The sequence below is a fragment of the Lacerta agilis genome, chromosome 3 (genome assembly GCF_009819535.1).
Source record: "Lacerta agilis isolate rLacAgi1 chromosome 3, rLacAgi1.pri, whole genome shotgun sequence".
NCBI lineage: Eukaryota > Metazoa > Chordata > Lepidosauria > Squamata > Lacertidae > Lacerta > Lacerta agilis.
The window spans coordinates 114,695,677-114,716,123 of NC_046314.1; the positions used below are offsets into that span (position 1 = coordinate 114,695,677).

Genomic DNA, 20,447 nt, shown 5'->3' on the forward strand with positions numbered 1-20,447 from the left:
AGTCTCTAATTGCACAGGGTGTCTAATTTAGTAGGCTCTCTTCTGGAAGAGTCTCCTTTTCCCTTCTGCAGGGAAAGTTGCAGGCAAGATCATTTGGGACGGGGTGAATGGCCCCCGTCTCTTCCTCCTCTGTTTCTTGGCTCTGCGGAGCATCAGCACATCTGGAAATACTTCCTTCCCTCTTCAGCTGTGAGTGGAACTGAGCAAATCTGTTTCAGATGCTCTGTGGAGACAGCAGTCACAATTTCACTCCCTCCCTCCCTCTCAGAGAGAGAGAGAGAGAGAGAGAGAGAGAGAGACCAGGGTTGGCTGCAGTAAAAAATGAACTTTCATCGCTGTGTGGGGGAAAATGGGAGGCCTTTCCTATGCTCTAAGACAAAGAAAAAGTCCAGCTCGTTTCTTCTCCTTCGTTGGGGGGCTCCTACACTAGAGTAGCCTTGCAGGGCCCCGTGGCTACCTCAGCGCAGGCAAAGGGTGCTCGAATTGCCCCAGATCCTTTGTCTGATGATGCTTTTTGCTCGGGGCCAGAAGAAGGCGGCAGCGAGGTACCGGAAGAGAAGGGGCCAAATGGAGAAAGCAGAATATGGGAAATAAAAGGGACCTGTCGATTCAAACTTATCTAACCTGATTTTGCTGCTTATTGTTCTGTTTCCCCACCCTGTAAAAAAAACAAGAACAACATCACAAGCCAGGTCCTTATGTCAGAGATGGTTTTATGGTAGCGCGACTGGTTCAACCACAATTGGCGCCGCACTGCGGGGGCACCACAACGATGCTGTAGAACGGAGTGCAAGGTGCAAAGGGGTGCCAAATTTTAGTGTCGCACGGGGCACCACTGATATTTCAGTGCCCGAGTCAGGCTACAGATGCAGAATGACAAAGGTGCAGGTAGAGAGTTCAAGAAAAGCATCAGAAAATCAAGAAGTAGAGGGTCCAGATCAAGGGAAGTAATAGTACCACTCTATTCTGCCTTGGTCAGACCACACATGTGTCCAGTTCTGGGCGCCACAATTTAAGAAGGACATTGACAAGCTGAAAGGTGTGCAGACGAGGGCAACCAAGATGATCAGGAGTCTGGAGACTAAGCCTTATGAGGAACAGTTGAAGGAGCTGGGTATGTTTAGCCCATGAAAGAGGAGATATGAGAGCTATCTTCAGATACACTTGGAAGATGGAGCAAGCTTGTTTTCTCCTGATAGTAGGACCTGAACCAATGGCTTCAAGTTGCAATAAAGGAGACTCCAACTAAACATAAGGAAGAGCTTTCTGACTGTAAGAGCTGTTGGACAGAGGAATACTGTAGTTTCCCCCAGAAGGTGGAGGGCTCTCCTTCCTTGGATCTTTTCAAGGAGAGGTTAGATGGCCATGTGTCAGGGATGCTTTAGCTGAGATTCCTGCATTGCAGGGGGTTGGAATAGATGACCCTTGGGGTGCCTTCCAACTCTATGATCCTATGAAGTTCTGCTGCAGCTGCCTTAAGTTGAATGGGAACACCTGAAGGCCCTGAAGAATGTCTGTCCTGTGACATTTTTTTTCTGAATGGAGAGAGAAAGAAGTAACAGCAAATTGTCGCTGCAACAACTGACAAGAGTGAGGTTCTGAAGGGCTGGGCGAGAAGAAGACACTCAAGGGCAGAGGAGTTGCTTGCCGGAGACCTGGTTTTTTCCCCAGTTCCTTGCTGGCTGGGACAAGCCCAAACCATCGTCTGTGTCTGATACTGTACAGGGATGTTCTGAGTCAGAACCAGGTGGGGAGGGGAGGTACAGAGTGGTTACCCAGATTTCTTTCTTTACCCATATTCATGCCCCTCACCCTAGAGCCTTTTGTTGTTGTTGTTGTTCAGTCGTTCAGTCATGTCCGACTCTTCGTGACCCCATGGACCAGAGCACACCAGGCACCCCTATCCTCCACTGCCTCCCACAGTTTGGCCAAACTCATGCCAGTCGCTTCGAGAACACTGTCCAACCATCTCATCCTCTGTTGTCCCCTTCTCCTTGTGCCCTCCATCTTTCCCAACATCAGGGTCTTCTCATGAGGTGGCCAAAGTACTGGAGCCTCAGCTTCAGGATCTGTCCTTCCAGTGAGCACTCAGGGCTGATTTCTTTAAGGATGGATAAGTTTGATCTTCTTGCAGTCCATCGGACTCTCAAGAGTCTCCTCCAGCACCATAATTCAAAAGCATCAATTCTTCAGCGATCAGCCTTCTTTATGGTCCAGCTCTCACTTCCGTACATCACTACTGGGAAAACCATAGCTTAAACTATACGGACCTTTGTCGGCAAGGTGTTGTCTTTGCTTTTTAAGATGCTGTCTAGGTTTGTCATTGCTTTCCTTCCAAGAAGCAGGCGTCTTTTAATTTCAGGACTGCTGTCACCATCTGCAGTGATCACAGAGCCCAAGAAAGTAAAATCTTTCACTGCCTCCATTTCTTCCCCTTCTATTTGCCAGGAGGAGATGGGACCAGTGGCCATGATCTTAGTTTTTTTGATGTTGAGCTTCAGACCATATTTTGCGCTCTCCTCTTTCACCCTCATTTAAAGGTTCCTGCAAACACCCAAACAATAATGCCATATGGTGTCAGCAGTGTTCGGTGTTTCCACTGTGAGCTAACAGCAGCCAGTGGTCGAGAAGTGCCGGTTTTGGCAGCTGAAGTTTGACGAGGCAGCAGGAAATATAGATAGCTTTCACCAGAGCGTCACTGAGCTGGGATTTACATGTGTGCAAGGGCCATTGGATCGACCTGTTGGTTACTGCAGAGAGACAATGACTCCCGAGTCCTGTGGGAAAACTGCGGGCGATACAGGGTGTAAGCGAGGAGGAAAGTACAGGCAACGACCATTATGTGCTTTCATGACTAGAAAAAGGGCAAAAGCAGCCATAAAACAGCACAGAAAAGGCAAAAATGGCTTGAAAGAAGGGCGTAGTGCCTTTGCAATTGCAACCCCAGGAGCCCTTGCACTGATGTTTGATGCCTGTGGAGAATTGGTGTTTGAGCAAGAAGGCTTGGAAGGAGCGATCGTGGTGGAGTTTGGCAGATCAGGTAAGTGCTGCTGGTTTTTAAAAGGGGTTTGGTTTTTTTAAAGGAGTTTCCAGGGGTTTAGAGAGTGTTTGCAGGCTTTTCCAATGGTGTTCCCATTCTATGAGATTTCACTTAAATGCACGTAACCCCCGTGGAAATTGGAAGCAGCCTGTAGGCCTATTGTTCTAAGTTTGGTGGGAGTAGGCTGTAGGCTGAGACCCTTCTGGCCCCTGGATCCAGCAAGGGTTAAAACAGAACCCAGGCCGGCTTCCTGATGAGGGGATGGGCCATTAAGGGGAACAAAGGAAGTGGATCTGTGTGAGATGGGAAATGGCAAATAGGCGACCCTCCTCCCTCAACTAGATGGTAGTTGTTGTTGTTCAGTCATTCAGTCGTGTCTCACTCTTCGTGACCCCATGGACCAGAGCACGCCAGGCACGCCTATCCTTCACTGCCTCTCGCAGTTTGGCCAAACTCATGTTAGTAGCTTCGAGAACACTGTCCAACCATCTCATCCTCTGTCGTCCCCTTCTCCTTGTGCCCTCCATCTTTCCCAACATCAGGGTCTTTTCCAGGGAGTCTTCCCTTCTCATGAGGTGGCCAAAGTACTGGAGCCTCAACTTCAGGATCTGTCCTTCTAGTGAGCCGATTTCCTTGAGAATGGATAGGTTTGATCTTCTTGCAGTCCATGGGACTCTCAAGAGTCTCCTCCAGCACCAGAATTCAAAAGCATCAATTCTTCAGCGATCAGCCTTCTTGATGGTCCAGCTCTCACTTCCGTACATTACTACTGGGAAAACCATAGCTTTAACTATACGGACCTTTGTTGGCAAGGTGATGTCTTTGCTTTGTAAGATGCTGTCTAGGTTTATCATTGCTTTTCTCCCAAGAAGCAGGCATCTTCTAATTTCGTGACTGCTGTCACCATCTGCAGTGATCATGGAACCCAAGAAAGTGAAATCTCTCACTGCCTCCATTTCTTCCCCTTCTATTTGCCAGGAGGTGATGGGACCAGTGGCCATGATCTTAGTTTTTTTGATGTTGAGCTTCAGACCATATTTTGCGCTTTCCTCTTTCACCCTCATTAAAAGGTTCTTCAATTCCTCCTCACTTTCTGCCATCAAGGTTGTATCATCAGCATATCTGAGGATGTTGATATTTCTTCCGGCAATCTTAATTCCGGTTTGGGATTAATCCAGTCCAGCCTTTCGCATGATGAATTCTGCATGTAAGTTAAATAAGCAGGGAGACAATATACAGCCTTGTCGTACTCCTTTCCCAATTTTGAACCAATCAGTTATTCCATATCCAGTTCTAACTGTAGCTTCTTGTCCCACATAGAGATTTCTCAGGAGATGGATGAGGTGATCAGGCATGATGGTAGTTAGAGAAAGAGAAAGGCAAGAGCTGAGAGTTCAGTGTTGTGAGCTAGATGCAAAGCAGCAAAAAAAGGCAGAAAGAGAACAATGTTTGATTTCTGTTGGAATCCAAGGTTGTGACTATGGGAGAAACAAGACTCTCCTGGGATGTTGGTGCTGTGAGCTCCTCCATCACAGGCTCACAGTGTATAAATGTGTAAATAAACCATATATCATAAAGACACCACAGTCTCTGCTGTGCCATATTCCCAAAGGAAACATGGACCCTGGGGAAGCGCAGCTGGTACCCCCGGAACATCGCACTGCTCAGAGATTGGGGTGGCACGTAGAAGTATGCTTCATGTTCAGTTTGCTCTCTCTTTTCTTTAGCGTGGGGTGTCTGACAGGGAAATGGTGCTGCTGGAAAAAAAATTCTGCTTTCCAAAAACCAGGTCTGGAATGCACCAGGTTATGGAGTGGTGCTGCTAAGGATAGGCATATGGAGGGACAAGCTCACAAAAGAAAACCTTGCATGAATTTAAACCTGTAAGGCAGTGCTTTAACTGCAACACGTTGTTGTTGTTCAGTCGTTCAGTCGTGTCCGACTCTTCGTGACCCCATGGACCAGAGCATGCCAGGAACCCCTATCCTTCACTGCCTCCCGCAGTTTGGCCAAACTCATGCCAATCGCTTCGAGAACACTGTCCAACCATCTCATCCTCTGTCGTCCCCTTCTCCTTGTGCCCTCCATCTTTCCCAACATCAGGGTCTTTTCTAGGGAGTCTTCTCTTCTCATGAGGTGGCCAAAGTACTGGAGCCTCAACTTCAGGATCTGTCCTTCCAGTGAGCACTCAGGGCCGATTTCCTTGAGAATGGATAGGTTTGATCTTCTTGCAGTCCATGGGACTCTCAAGAGTCTCCTCCAGCACCATAATTCAACTGCAACACAACTGCCCCCAAAGAGCAGTTGTGGTAACCTTGTAATCTGATTCCTGGCCCAGCTGACAAACACAGAAACACACACACACACACACACACACACACACACGGGTCATTTCCTCCTTCCCATTTATCTTGTTCCTTTATCCTCCTCCTTATCTGGATGTTGGGGGAATGATGACTGGATTTTTAACAATTCCACAAAGGCTCCCAACAGGGATGTGGTTTAATTATGAGATGCCTCCATAGTTTTGTAACTCCCAAAGGGATAATGTATCAAGTTCTTCTTCTAGTTTCGGTCATAATTCTTCTCCTTCCTTCCTATTATGACTTCTTGCTATAGATTTGAAAAGTCTCATTTGGAACATTCCCGACCAGTGAAAAAGAAAACAGTTACGGAAAATGTTTGTGGCCACCCACATCTCTTAGGGTCTTCTTCTTCTTTGGCGATCACTCGTAGCCAAGTAAGATTGTCTTCCATAAACACGGTTTTAACAATGAGTCCGTAAGTGACTGTGGAGGCCAATTCTGGACCTACATGTCCTTCCACAGTGGGGACATGGGTTTCCGGGTGGGAGTTAATCACGGTGTGGATTTGCCAAGCATGCCTTCCTCTTGGCACGTTTCTCCCTTTCGTCCTGAGTTTGAGTGTCTTCAAAGCCCATGACACCTTTGGTAAAGGATGTTCTCCAACTGGAGCGCTCGCAGGCCAGTGTTTCCCAGTTGTCAGTGTTTATACTACCAGCACATGGTTTTCCCAGTAGTAATGTACGGAAGTGAGAGCTGGACCATAAAGAAGGCTGATCGCCGAAGAATTGATGCTTTTGAATTATGTTGCTGGAGGAGACTCTTGAGAGTCCTATGGACTGCAAGAAGATCAAACCTATCCATTCTTAAAGAAATCAGCCCTGAGTGCTCACTAAAAGGACAGATCCTGAAGTTGAGGCTCCAGTACTTTGGCCACCTCATGAGAAGAGAAGACTCCCTAGAAAAGACCCTGATGTTGGGAAAGATGGAGGGCACAAGGAGAAGGGGACGACAGAGGATGAGTTGGTTGGACAGTGTTCTCGAAGCAACTGGCATGAGTTTGGCCAAACTGCGAGAGGCAGTGAAGGATAGGCGTGCCTGGCGTGCTCTGGTCCATGGGGTCATGAAGAGTCGGACACGACTGAACGACTGAACAACATTTTTTTAGATTTGCCTTGAGTCAGTCTTTAAACCTCTTTTGTTGACCACCAGCATTACGCTTTCCAATTTTAAGTTCGGAGTAGATTAGTTGCTTTGGAAGACGATAATCAGGCATCCGCACAACACGACCAGTCCAACGAGGTTGATGTTGAAGAATCATTGCTTCGACACTGGTGATCTTTGCTTTATCCAGTACAATGATATTAGTTCGCCTGTCTTCCCAAGTGATGTGTAAGATTTTTCGGAGACACCGTTGATGGAATCTTCCGAGGAGTTGGAGATGGCGTTTGTAAGCTGACAGTATTTTACAGGAGGAATTTTACTACACACTGGAACTTGAGATTTGTGCAATTGAAGTGGATTAAAGCACTCTTATTTCATAATTTTATTTCATAGAATTTAAATACAGCTTGAGTGTAGAAAACCTCAAGGTGGTTTGCGAAAAAGAACAAGACACTGTTGCCCTAGTGCAGGGGTCTGCAACCTTTAAGACAAAAAGAGCCACTTGGACCCGTTTCCGAAGAGAAAAAAAAACTGGGAGCCGCAAAACCATTGCGGCCCACAAAAATATAAACACCCAGAAGCTCATAGCACAATTTAGACATGTAATGAAGAGCAGGTAATGAAGGCAAAATGGCAAAATATCACGAAACGCTCCCCCCCCCCCCAGCCAAACAACAAGCACTGTATTAAAGGAACCACCTGAACGCCTGGCGCTGCAGGGGCAAATCTAGAAGGGGAAATCCAACCCCACAGAATACTTCCGCCCCATGAACAGCACAAATGCAACCCTAAAAGTTTAGCAAACTTATGCAAAAGCACACAGCATGCACACTGCCCCAATCACTATTGGCCAGCAGAGGGGCTGGGCAAGGCAGCTGAGAGGGGCTGAAGCAGGGGGCTGATCACGTCCCCCCTGCAGGCGCGGGAAAACATTCCTTCAGAATGGATAAAACCCTTCTTTCAGTCCATGGGACTCCCGCTTCTAGGGGGGCAGGGGGCTTCTAGGGGGGCGCTGCCCCCTCCTGCCCCCCCGTCGGTACGCCCATGCTCGGGCCCCTTTCGCCACGCTGCTTAAGGGAAGTCTCCTGCGCGCCCCTGAAACAGAGCCAGGGACTGGTCGTCCCCTGAGCTTTTTCCCGCGCCCATCTCATCCCGTTGGGCTGCCCTTAGCTGAACAGCCGGGCTTCCTTTTTTTTTTTTTTAAATAAGATTTTTATTATTTTACCATAAAACAAAACAAAAACAACATTAAACATATATAAACACAATAAAAACATAATACACAATCAACAATATAAAACACAACAATACCATACAAAAAGTAAAACTTATACAAACCTTGCCAAACATTTATCTTTTGTTTCTCAACTTGTTTTTAACTTCTTGGGGGGACTTCCCCTGGTCCCTCCTCTGTCTTCAAATACATATGTACTTTTTAGGTAGCTTCATTCCTTTTCCCATAAACTCATACTCAATATCCTAATGTTCTTTAAACTTATCTAAACTAATATATTTCTTAACTTATATTCTGTATCTTAACACCTTCTTGTACAAATAGATCTATCACATCAAAATTTCTTCTAAAACCATTATAACTAACCTTAAACTTCTAAAGCCAATTCATTTATATATTTCTGCACAAATATTCAAACATTCAATTTAGCATGCTTAACTAAATAGTCCTTAAATTTCTTCCAATCTTGCGACACCTTCTCCTCCCTCTGGTCTCGGATTCTGGCGGTCAGGTCTGCGAGCTCCATGTACTCCATCAGCTTCATCTGCCATTCTTCAATTGTCGGTATCTCTTCACCCTTCCAAGTTCTTGCCAATAAAATTCTAGCCGCTGTCGTGGCATACATAAAAAATACTCTATCCTGACTGGGTATCTCTTCATTGGTCATGCTCAAAAGGAATGCTTCTGGTTTCTTGCAAAAGGTAATTTTCAATACCTTCTTAAGCTCATTATAAGTGCTCACTGGAAGGGCAGATCCTGAAGCTGAGGCTCCAGTACTTTGGCCACCTCATGAGAAGAGAAAACTCCCTGGAAAAGACCCTGATGTTGGGAAAGATGGAGGGCACAAAGAGAAGGGGACGACAGAGGATGAGATGGTTGGACAGTGTTCTCGAAGCGACTGGCATGAGTTTGGCGAAACTGCGGGAGGCAGTGGAGTGCTCTGGTCCATGGGGTCACGAAGAGTCGGACACGACTGAACGACTGAACAACAACAAAAACCTGATTTGTACTGTGCAAAACAATATGCAAAACAAAGTGCAGCTCACCTTCAAAATTCACATTTGTCTGAATCTTGCAGTGTGGTTCTCCAGACAAGTAATGTATATAAAAATGCATATACTGGGGTAAAGCGTGTGGGGGGGGGGAATGCACATATTGGTGGAAATAGCATATAAAAATGCATAATATTGGGGAAAATTGCCTTGCCAAACCATGTGTGTTAGGCAAAATTGCATATGAAATTGTATATTGTAGGAGGAAATCACACTAAGATGCTGGTGGGTTTTCTGAGGACATTAAAAAAAAGCCCGATGTAGAAATACGAACACCTGAATTTAAGGCTGGAAAAGTGAAGAACTGAAATTGTCATATTCACCCATTACAGTACTAGGAGATTACTCAGACTGAGAGGTAAACTTGGAGCCATGACATCTATGTAGATTTTGAAACTCAGAAGCAGATTTCTCTGAAGAAATTAACCTCTGGCATCTGCTTTAATGTTTTAAAATGAAATAAAATGTATTATTTTCAACGTATATGTGAAGATTTTTGTTATGGGTATGTATAATAAGGTTTTACCTAAGGAAGAATTTTATGTGGTATTTTTAAACTTAATTTTTTTTTCTTGAGTTGATGTCTATATTTTATTGGTTTTTTTCTTCTGTATCAATATAATAAAGTTAATAAAAATTAAAATTAAAAAAAGAAATAAAAAGAAATAAAATGTGATGTAGTTAGAGAATTTTAAAAAATGGCAAAGACTTGCTATGGTGAGGAATAGGGCAGAAAATCTGAAGGTCTCTCTCTCTCTCGCTTGCTATTTAATTAACTATCGTAAAATAATTCACCGCCCTTAACTACAGACCTAAATGATTTAGCTTGGGGTATTGTGGGTACATATTTCATCCTGTGGCGATGTCTGACTTAAAAAAAAAGTTTAATGTGCCTTTAATTACGGAGTTCTAATGAGGTGACAATGAAATTATTAGTCTGTTTTTCACTTGCAGACGGCTCTTAGGCTAAAGGTTTAGAAGAGCTTTAAGTGCCAACTCTTTGGCGAAGGGATTTCCAATGCTGAACATTTCCATGCTTTGGGCTGCCATCTCCATCCAAAATGGTGGCTGGTGTCCCAACATTGACAGAAGCTGCTGCCCTCGCCTTGGGATCCCTCGCGCCAAATTTGAAATCGGCACAGTTTGGACCATTCACTCCAATAATCAGCTGAAATCACGCCACGGTCACGTTTTGGACTGCCATCTTGATTCAAAATGGCGCCCGGTGTCCCAACATCAACAGAAAACCTCAGGAACCCTCAAGCCCAGTTTGGCAATGATATTGCAAGAGAATGGACAACTGGAAAAACAATTTCCCAAAATATATAGTAGACGACATCTCCACGTTCCACTGATGTGGAGTCGGATGCAGCAGGCATACCCTTAGAATGAACAAAATACAATAAGGAAGTTGTTTTTAGCGCCAGAACTGAGCAGAACTCACACAAATCTATCCCTGGGCAGCCCCCAACCCACCCCCCGTAATCGTCACCATTTCAGCGATATAATTTAGGGCTGGGGTGAGGAGATATCTGCAGTAGCTATTGCTAAATAATTGGGAAACCCTTGAAAAACTCCTGCCAATCACCATTCTGCCAAGAAGCCCCAGTTCTCCTTCTGCCCAGCCCTGATGTAGAGGGGGAAAATATTGGGGGGGACGGACGATCACACTCTTGTTTCAGGCCATTTAGGCTTTTATAGGTCAAAACCAGGGCCTTGGATTGTGCTTGGATACAAACAGCAAGCTGAGACCTTCGGGTATAGGGCGGTATAGAAATCAATCAATCAATCAATTAATATCAAGTCACTGTGAGGTCTATTGGCTCCAGTCAAATGTTTGGCTTCCCAAACTGGCGCTGTTACAGGTACAGTGGTACCTCAAGTTACAAACGCCTCAGGTTACAAACTCCGCTAACCTGGAAGAGTTACCTCGAGTTGAGAACTTTGCCCCAGGATGAGAACGGAAATCGTGTGCCGGCGGCACAGCAGCAGCAAGAGGCCCCATTAGCGAAAGCACGCCTCTAGTTAAGAACAGTTTCAGGTTAAGAACGGACTTCCGGAACAAATTAAGTTCATAACTAGAGGTACCACTGTAATACCGTTTGCATTCCGCATCTGTAAGAAATCGATTGTTTCGCGTGGTGACTTTGGAACTCCCTGCCTCTTGACATTAGGCAGACGCCTTCACTGGACTCTTTTCGGCGGCTGCAGAAAACATTTTCGCTTAAACGAGCTGGACCACATAGCTAGAATGCTGATCTGTTTTTTTAAAAAAAAATTATAGCTGGTTTTAATTGCTTGAATGTTTTAATTCATTTTTACAGGTGGTTTTTTAAAATAATAATAATAATAATAATAATAATAATAATAATAATAATAATCAAGTGGTATATACATTTTATGAAGCAGATAAAAATAAATGAAAGGGGCAGGAGTTCCCTTCCTTGTCTCCCTGACAGGAGTTTCTTTCTCAGCCTCACCTGGAGATTCCTCATTCCGGTCTGACTTGGCCTGACAGTTTCATGGGTGTGGCAGCTGCACATTCCTTCAAGAAATGAGCTCACATGCACATGGCATTTCTCACCCCATTGTGCTGTTTGCTTGGCTGTAGCTAAGCACCTAATTGCAACCCTATCTGCAAGCGTAGCAAACGTGCAAATGGGTACCTGGAGTAATATGCTCTCAAAGTCACTGTGAAAATAAGTGCTTCCTCGTGCGATGGCTTGGAGATCTGGACTGCTATCTCATTGAAGCTCAATCAATCACCTGGCATTCAAAGTAAAAATTTTAAAAAAATGTCCAGTAGTACCTTAGAGACCAATTAAGTTTGTTCTGGGTTTAAGCTTTCGTGTGCATGCACACTTCTTCGGAAACACTGAAAAAGAAGTCACCAGACCCTTATATATAGTGGGAGGGTGAGGTGGTGTTTTTCTCAGAAGGGTAGTGGGAGATGGGTGATAAATGGGACATAAATCTGACACAAGATAGAGAAGCCAGTAGTCTCCCATGCAGGACATTCAATACACGATCCCAAAGCAGCTGTCTATGGAGAGACCTGGTCTGAATAGAGATATTGGATTCTTGTCTCATTACACATGCTAAAGCTATTTTAGGTCATCTGCATCCTATCCCTTGCTTTTTTCTGTAGGACTAATTGCACTGCCTAGGGGACACGGGTGGTGCTGTGGGTTAAACCACAGAGCCTAGGGCTTGCTGATCAGAAGGTCGGTGGTTCGAATCCCCACAACGGGGTGAGCTCCCGTTGCTCGGTCCCAGCTCCTGTCTACCTAGCAGTTCAAAAGCATGTCAAAGCGCAAGTAGATAAATGGGGACCGCTCTGGTGGGAAGGTAAACGGCATTTCTGTGTGCTGCTCTGGTTTGCCAGAAGCGGCTTAGTCATGCTGGCCACATGACCCGGAAGCTGTATGCCGGCTCCCTTGGCCAATAAAGCGAGATGAGCGCCGCAACCCCAGAGTCGGACACGACTGGAGCTAACGGTCAGGGGTCCCTTTACCTTTTTAATTGCACTGCCTATGTGAGCAGCAGCCTCATGTACGGTCCTCTGTAGGACTAACTGAAGACAGGAGTACCTGGCGTGCTCTGGTCCATGGGGTCACGAAGAGTGGGACACGACTAAACAACAATAATTGCAGTCGTTAACAGTCTTCAACAGGTTTACCATACCCATTGAGCCAATCACCCATCTCCCACCACCCTCTGAGTAATACCCCTCCCCACTCTCTCACTATATATAAGGGTCTGGTGACTTCTGTTTCAGTGTATCTGAAGAAGTGTGCATGCACACGAGAGCTCATACCAAGAACAAAGTTAGTTGGTCTCTAAGGCAGTGTTTTTCAACCACTGTTCCGCGGCACACTAGTGTGCCGCGAGATGTTGCCTGGTGTACCGTGGGAAAAATTGAAAAATTACTTTATATATAGTCAATATAGGCACAGAGTTAAATTTTTTAACATTTTCTAATGGTGGTGTGCCTCGTGATTTTTTTCATGAAACAAGTGTGCCTTTGCCCAAAAAAGGTTGAAAAACACTGCTCTAAGGTGCTTCTGGAAGGATTTTTATTTTTATTTTTTATTTTTCCTTCGACTGCGTCAGACCAACACGGCTACCTACTGGAATCTGGCATTCAACTAATTCATCAAATCATTAATCTGTTAAATTTAAAGTCTGAGTTTTGGGAAACCGGGCATTATTAATCATATTTTATTCTTCATTTCCTGCAGGGGTGGTGTACATAGCCAAGGGCAGGTGAGTAGGCCTGCCATTAGCAATTGCAGAAATCTCACTTACCTGCCTTTGCAGAAAGACGATGAGGGAAGCTTTCCTGGCCAAACTTTGGTGCTACAAGAAGCTGTCGCAGTGGGATCTCGGTTGTCGAATGTAATCCGTTCCGGAAGACCATTTGACTTTTGAAACATTCAACAACCGAGGTGCAATGGGTGGTTGGCAATTTCAATGGAGAAAATAGAGAAACACACCCTGGAAGCCGTTAGACTTCCGCGGTGCGTTCGAAAACGGAAGCACTGGGTTCCTGGTTTTTGGTGTTTGGGTTCCGAATCGTTCGGCTTCCGAGATGCTCAAGAGCCGAGGTCCCACTGTTCCAGCACAGACGCCTTATCAGAAAAAGGTGGCAACTTCTTGAATTGCAGGGGGTTGGACTAGATGGCCCTTGGGGTCCCTTCCAACTCTGCCGTTGTACAATTCTATGATCTGTAGGCAGAGAGGATCTATACAGAACTCCAAGGAAGGCATTGGAGCAGGTAGGTATGAGACAAGACTCCCACTTCAATTCTGTTGTTAATTTTTGCTCACTCTGCTCCTAGCAGAAGCCCAACTCAGAGAAGTTAAACAGGGAAAGCCGGACGTCACTCACTGCGTCTCCTGGGCTCCAAAAGCTTTTGCTGTACATAGGCACTGCCGGTAAGGCAAGAAGCAAATGCTGGCCTCACCTCACGGCTGAAAACCCGTGGCACTTTTTGCATGCAAATTCCTCTGGAAGATGAATTCGTTTCAGTTTGCTTCCACAAAGCTTACCTGGAGGTAAGACGATGTCCAATCATTAATGAGCATTCATCCTGATTTATTTGAGGGGAGGTTGCACACTGGTGGACATTCATCCTGAGTTGCTTGTACAATGGTTGTATGTTTCCCTGCTAATAATTTGTTCATTCCAGACATTTCAGAGCATCTACCTGTTGTTTCCGTAGCTGCAGAAAGCCCATTTTTTTGTAAAAGAAGTGGATTTCTTGCCCCAGGGTGACAGAGCGTTGCGCTTTAATCATGCAAACCTAAATTTCCAGTATGCAATTATTATTATTCTTTATTGCATTTGCAACCCACCTTTTCCTCCAAGGAGCCCAACTATTGCATCTAGTCACAAGGGATGTACACAAAAGCTCATGGGAAAAAGCTGTACACCAAAAACTCCTCTCGTGTGGCTTGCATGCACAGCATTTACTCACAATGGGCCTATCCAAGGCAAAAAGCCTCATAAAACAGCGCCTGAAGAATATCGAACAGCAAAATAAATTGGGCCTTAATTAAGAAATTCAGTGCATGGTACATTCATCTTCCCCCCTGCTACATGGACTCCCAGGCGGCATACCTGTCCAATTTAACTATTGCAAAATATGGACGAGCTTTTACGTCGGCCAGATTAGATATGCTACCTTCCGCTGTTCTTGAAGGCCGATTCTCAAAAACACCATTCCAGAATCGACTCTGCCCCTGTGGAGTCGGTAATGTGGAGACTGTGTCACATGTACTCCTGTCTTGCCCCTTATATAAAGACTTGAGGGAAGAGATCGTCATGCCGCTTATACTTGCCATTCCGGGCCCCTCGTCCGAGGACATACTGTTTTTCCTCCTGGCAGACCAGAATACCCAGACAACGGAGAAGGTAGCCAGATTTGTTGAGAGGGCCATGAAATTGAGGGCTGCCAGCTGAATAACAGTGCCCCCTCATAATTAAGATCTCATTTATTCTTGTTTTAATTGTGCCGAATCCCGATTCAGCTCATTTTATTGGTTATATATGGTTTTTATCAGTATCTGTAATATGTGTCTTTCTGATGCAACGGCCTGTGGGCTATGAAGAAGAAGAAGAAGAGGAGTTTGGATTTGATATCCCGCTTTTCACTACCCGAAGGAGTCTCAAAGCGGCTAACATTCTCCTTTCCCTTCCTCCCCCACAACAAACACTCTGTGAGGTGAGTGGGGCTGAGAGACTTCAGAGAAGTGTGACTAGCCCAAGGTCACCCAGCAGCTGCATGTGGAGGAGCGGGGAAGCGAACCCGGTTCACCAGATTACAAGTCCACCGCTCTTAACCACTGCACCAAACTGGCTCTATGCAAATAAGTTTGTTGTTGTTGTTGTCCAAGGAGCCCAAGGCTGCCTCCGTGGTTCTCCCTCTGCTCCATTTTAACCTCGCAACAACCCTGTGAGGCAGGTTAGGCCGGCAGGCAGTGATTGGCCATGGGACACCCAGGGAGCTTCACAGCCGAGTGGAGATTCGAACCCTGATCTCCTAGGTCCTAGTCTGACACCCTAACCACTATGCCACACCGGATCTCTTGTGTCCCATTTGAGTTGCACCTGCAATAGGCTGGCCATCTGCTGGTGACCTTCAGAATCATAAATGGGAAACTGAAATAAGCCGCAACCCTAAGCATTCTCAAAAGTTTATTTCGGCAAAATCAAAGAAGTCTAATGCGAGGGAGAAAGTTTCCCCTCCTCCAAAGTGTGCTTTGTCCCTTCCATGTCTGCCCGTAGTCAGCTGCTAAAGGCCTGTAAAACAGGCAGAGCCCCAGGAGGGCCTGGGGACATCCAAGACGCAATAAATAGTAGGGTAAATAAACATGGTGCATTTTCAAAACGCAGCTGGTGTTTACTGGGAAACTGCCTTGATTCCAGTTAGGGATGAATTTGAGATTCAGCTGTCGTTTTAAGGGCAAACCTACCGTAATCTGCACTTTCTGAAACTTTGCAAACCTAGGCACAGCCACCCATCAAAATTCACGTTTCTCTGAATTTTGCAGTGCAAAACAACAATAGCAGAAGGAATAAATGTATCAAAAAACCAGAAGGGGAAGTTGGGGGAAGTCCTTGGGGTAGGGGGGGGAGGAGGGATAGGGGGGTGATTTTTTTTTGGGGGGGGGGCTTTTTCCATTATGTGATGTCATTATGTTGGCTGAATATAAAATTGTAAAATCTAATTAATTTTTTTAATGAATTTTGCAATGCAGCTCTCCTGCAGAGTAACATGCAACTTTTTCAAAAGGGCACTTACCGGAGCAAAGTGTGCATAGAAATGCATATGCTAGTGAAACTAGCATGCACCGTATTATTTATTTTATCTACTTCATAAGATTTATACGCCCCTTGATTACAACCCCCCCTATCCAAAAAAAGCTCAAAGCAGGTTATGATAGAGATAAAACGATAAGGAAAAATAACAGCGATAATTTTAAACTTTATGAAACAACAGCAGACTAAAAGCAGATCAAAATTCACACCAACTTTCTAAACATCCCAGCAGGCTTGTCAAAACAGAAATGCTCTGAGGCAAAACTGCTTTGCAAAATGTGTGCAGCTGGAGAAATTTGCACTAGAATGCTGACAAAGTTTCACGAGGAACTTAGAAATAAATAAATCATGAACTGGTGTGAAAACTGAACTCAGGAAATGGAAAAGAAGAAATGGAGAGAAGCTGAAATTTGTCAGATCTGCCCATCGCTACCCGCAATCCACCTTCAATCTCAGGAGAGGGATTCCCTGCAGCAGCTCTGAGTCCTTTCTGACTTTCACTGGTTCCCTTTTGCAGAAAGTGATTTCCATTTCCTGGTAAGGCAGGACAAATTCCACCTGTGGCTCTTTTCACCTTTCTGCAGACAAGGCAGGTGGATCTTGGAGCGGCTCTGGGTAGATGCAACCAGGAAGTCGCAGCCTCCCTGCCTGGACAAGCAGCCAGCCAGCCAGCCGCCCACACTCCCGCTCAGAGTTTGCGCTAAGGAGCTCCGGAGCTTTCCTTGCCCTGCCGAGAATGGGCCCTTTCCTGCGATAGGGAGGCGAGCAGCACACGTTAGCCTGGAGGTCTTGGCCACTTTCTCAAGGTGAGTGTTGCTGGCTGTTGTTTTTCACCTGCGCGGAGGGAACAGAAAATTGGTTTTGGCTGGAATGAATGAGACAGAGCTGGCAAGCCCAGAGATTTGGCCTCTCCTTACAGATCTGGCTGGGTGGCGATGAAGAGGCACTCTGTGCATGCCTAGGGCTGGTTTGTTTTCCTCTCCTCCTCCTCCTCCTCCTCCTCCTCCTCCGGGTACTCTTTGCTGTCCTGTTTTAACCTGGTGAGTTCTTCTGATAAGACAGGAACATCCCTGCTCTTCCTCCTTAGCTGATAAAATCATGGCTGTGTCTTCTGGCACATTCACAATATTGTTGCTGCCTTGAACCGAATCAGAGCATTGCTCCGTCGAGCTCAGTATTCTCTGACTGGCAGCTGCGGCTCTCCAGGGTTTCAGGGAGGGGGTCACTGCCAGCCTTAAAGGTAAAGGGTAAAGGGACCCCTGACTATTAGGTCCAGTCGCGGACAACTCTGGGGTTGCGGCACTCATCTTGCTCTACTGGCTGAGGGAGCCGGCATACAGCTTCTGGGTCATGTGGCCAGCATGACTAAGCTGCTTCTGGCGAACCAGAGCAGTGCACGGAAATGCCGTTTACCTTCCCACCGGAGTGGTACCTACTTATCTACTTGCACTTTGACTTGCTTTCGAACTGCTAGATGGGCAGGAGCTGGGACTGAGCAACGGGAGCTCACCCCGTTGCGGGGATTTGAACCGCTGACCTTCTGATCAGCAAGCCCTAGGCTCTGTGGTTTAACCCACAGCACCAGCCTTACCAGGGATCAGACCAGGACCTCCTCCACCCACGCAAGGATGCTCTACCACTGAGCTATGCCCCACCCCCCACAAAAATGCCTGGGCTACTCTTGCAATAAGAACTCTCCCGTGGGAACAGATCGAAAGCCCCTGGAGTCCGGCATCCTCTTTCCTACATCTGCCAACGAGATGCCTCCGCAATCTCGAGGTGCAGCTGTGAATTTGAAAGTTTCGCTTTTGCCTCTGTTTGACCCAGGACCCAGCCTTAGACAAACAGGGTGTTTCAGACAGCAATGCCCATCAACCCCAGGCAGCAGATGTTTCTAAGCTCGTAGCCAGTGGCTCATCTTGTGGCAGGCAGTTCCGCATGGTGTTCTCCCCCCTGCCCCCAGCCAATTTTTAAAATTGGTTTTAGAAAACTACAACCAAATTATTGCCAAATTAATGCAGGTTTATTTAAGTGGCTTCCCACTCGCCGTTGTCGATGTGTCCTTAGCTTCCGATGTTCCCGCGTTGAATATTTTAAATTACCTCCAATTCCATATGTTCCCCACATGTTACGTTTCTCACACTTAAATAGAGTTTTCAGTCATCTCACCCTAACAGGTTGTCACTTTGCCATCTCAACCTGGGACATACGCCACATATATGAATCTCAAGTACCTCTTGCGACTTTCGGCTGGCACCCTCTTCGTATTGTTTTACATCATAGGTAGCAACCGGGACAGAACTGCTTGGTGCAGCGTTAAGGCAGATCTGGTTCAGCTTTGGTGCTCACCTGGAGCAGAGACACAGGTGGATAACATAGGGAGATGGAAGGGAGGCAGTCCTTGCTGGCTGCATAGCAATGTCTCTCCTGGCGCTGTGATTAGAGAAGCAAATTGCAGCTCGTCTAATTTCCGTCTCTCTTTATTAACCCCTCCAAACCTAGTGGACAGAGGAGGGAAAGGAGCACATTCAGAGCATCCAATAACACATTAGTGAGATTATTTAATGTAATTTCCTGCCTCTCAGGCAGGGCTTGACATTCCAACTGAGGCCTTGGAGCTGGGAAGAAGTATTCACCCTCAATCGTCCCCAAATAAGAGGGGCAAAGGACATGGATGGGCCTCTTTTCGGCTAGCAATAGCTGAGGCCACCTCATTCTTTGATCTGCCCCATGCGTTCTGTCCATACATGAGGCAGTGTGGCCTAATGGTTAGTGTTGAGCAAGGACCTGGGAGATCAGGGTTCGAATCCTTGCTCAGCCACGAAGCTAACTCTCAGCCTAACCTACCTCGCAGGGCTGTTGTGAAAGGTGAGGTATAAATTGGAAAAATAAGAAAATAGAAAGGAAAATATCATAATGTTGTTGTCCTAATCCATGGCACAACTGCACTTGGAATACTGTGTACAGTTGTGGTTGCTGCACCTAAAATATAATAATAATAATAATAATAATAATAATAATAATAATAATAATGGATATTGTAGAGCAGGGGAAGGTTCAGGAGAGGGCAACTGAAATGGCCAAAGGGATGGAGCAAGTCCTCTAGTGGGAAAGGTGGCAGCATTTGGCGGCTTTTTATTTCAGAAAAAAATGGTGCATAAAAGGAGGGACAGTATTAGTTTACAAAATTATGCACGGCACAGAGAAAGTGCATAGAAAAGTTTTCCTCCTCTCCGTCATAAAGCTGGAATGTTGGAAGGTACAAGACAAAATAAAGGACTTTTTCATGGAGTGCATAGTTAAACTGTGGAACTCCCTGCCACAGGAGGCAGTGATGCCCACCAACCTAGACAGCTTTAGAAGAGGATTAGACAAATTCATGGAGGAGGAGGAGGAGAGGGCTCTCCGTGGTTGCTAGTCACAATGGCTATGTTCTCCCTCCACTGTTGGAAGCTGAAAGCCGCTTGCTAGGAATTACAGGTGGGCAGAGCTCTGCTGTTGCACCCAAGTCCTACCTGCGGACTTCCCATGGGCATCTGAGAATAGGATGCTCTTGTTATGGCTTTATCGGGCGAAGAACAGAAAGAAGGGGTGTTCATCTAGTAGGGGACGTTTCTCCTTGCAGGGTGAAGTTTGCCATTCTGTAGGGAAGTACAGGGCAGCTTAATTTGTGACCCTTCAACTAATGTGCTTTTCCAACTCCTGGTAGCAGGGAGCTGTGGCCAATCCTAGACGATGTCCCTGTGTGAGATGCGCAGCCATAATGCGTTTACTGTGTGCACACATCGAGCATTTTGCACCACTAAAAGCACATAAAGTGTGATACAGACCCGGGCACAGAGCAAATTGCAGGGCAATCCTATTCATCGTATGTGAATCCCGCTGAATTCTTTGCAGCTTACTCACAAGGTGACAGGTGCAGGAGGGCAGCCTTAGTCAGCTTTTTGTTGTTTATTCATTTAGTCGTGTCCGACTCTTCGTGACCCCATGGACCAGAGCACGCCAGGCACTCCTGTCTTCCACTGCCTCCCGCAGTTTGGTCAGACTCATGTTGGTAGCTTCGAGAACACTGTCCAACCATCTTGTCCTCTGTCGCCCTCTTCTCCTTGTGCCCTCCATCTTTCCCAACATCAGGGTCTTCTCTTCTCATGAGGTGGCCAAAGTATTGGAGCCTCAGCTTCAGGATCTGTCCTTCCAGTGAGCACTCAGGGCTGATTTCTTTGAGAATGGATAGGTTTGATCTTCTTGCAGTCCATGGGACTCTCAAGAGTCTCCTCCAGCACCATAATTCAAAAGCATTAATTCTTCGGCGATCAGCCTTCTTTATGGT

General features: G+C 46.0%; 1 protein-coding gene across 1 annotated transcript in view; it reads left to right on the forward strand.

Annotated features, from left to right (window-relative positions):
- Positions 1-2,961: 2,961 nt before the first annotated feature.
- LOC117044676 overlaps positions 2,962-20,447 on the forward strand; it is a 44,463-nt gene continuing 26,977 nt past the window's right edge. Inside the window, exons 1-2 of the mRNA XM_033145487.1 lie at positions 2,962-3,040; positions 16,635-16,923. Of these exons, the coding sequence (XP_033001378.1) occupies positions 2,962-3,040; positions 16,635-16,923 (368 nt within the window). The remainder of the gene's footprint in view (positions 3,041-16,634; positions 16,924-20,447) is intronic.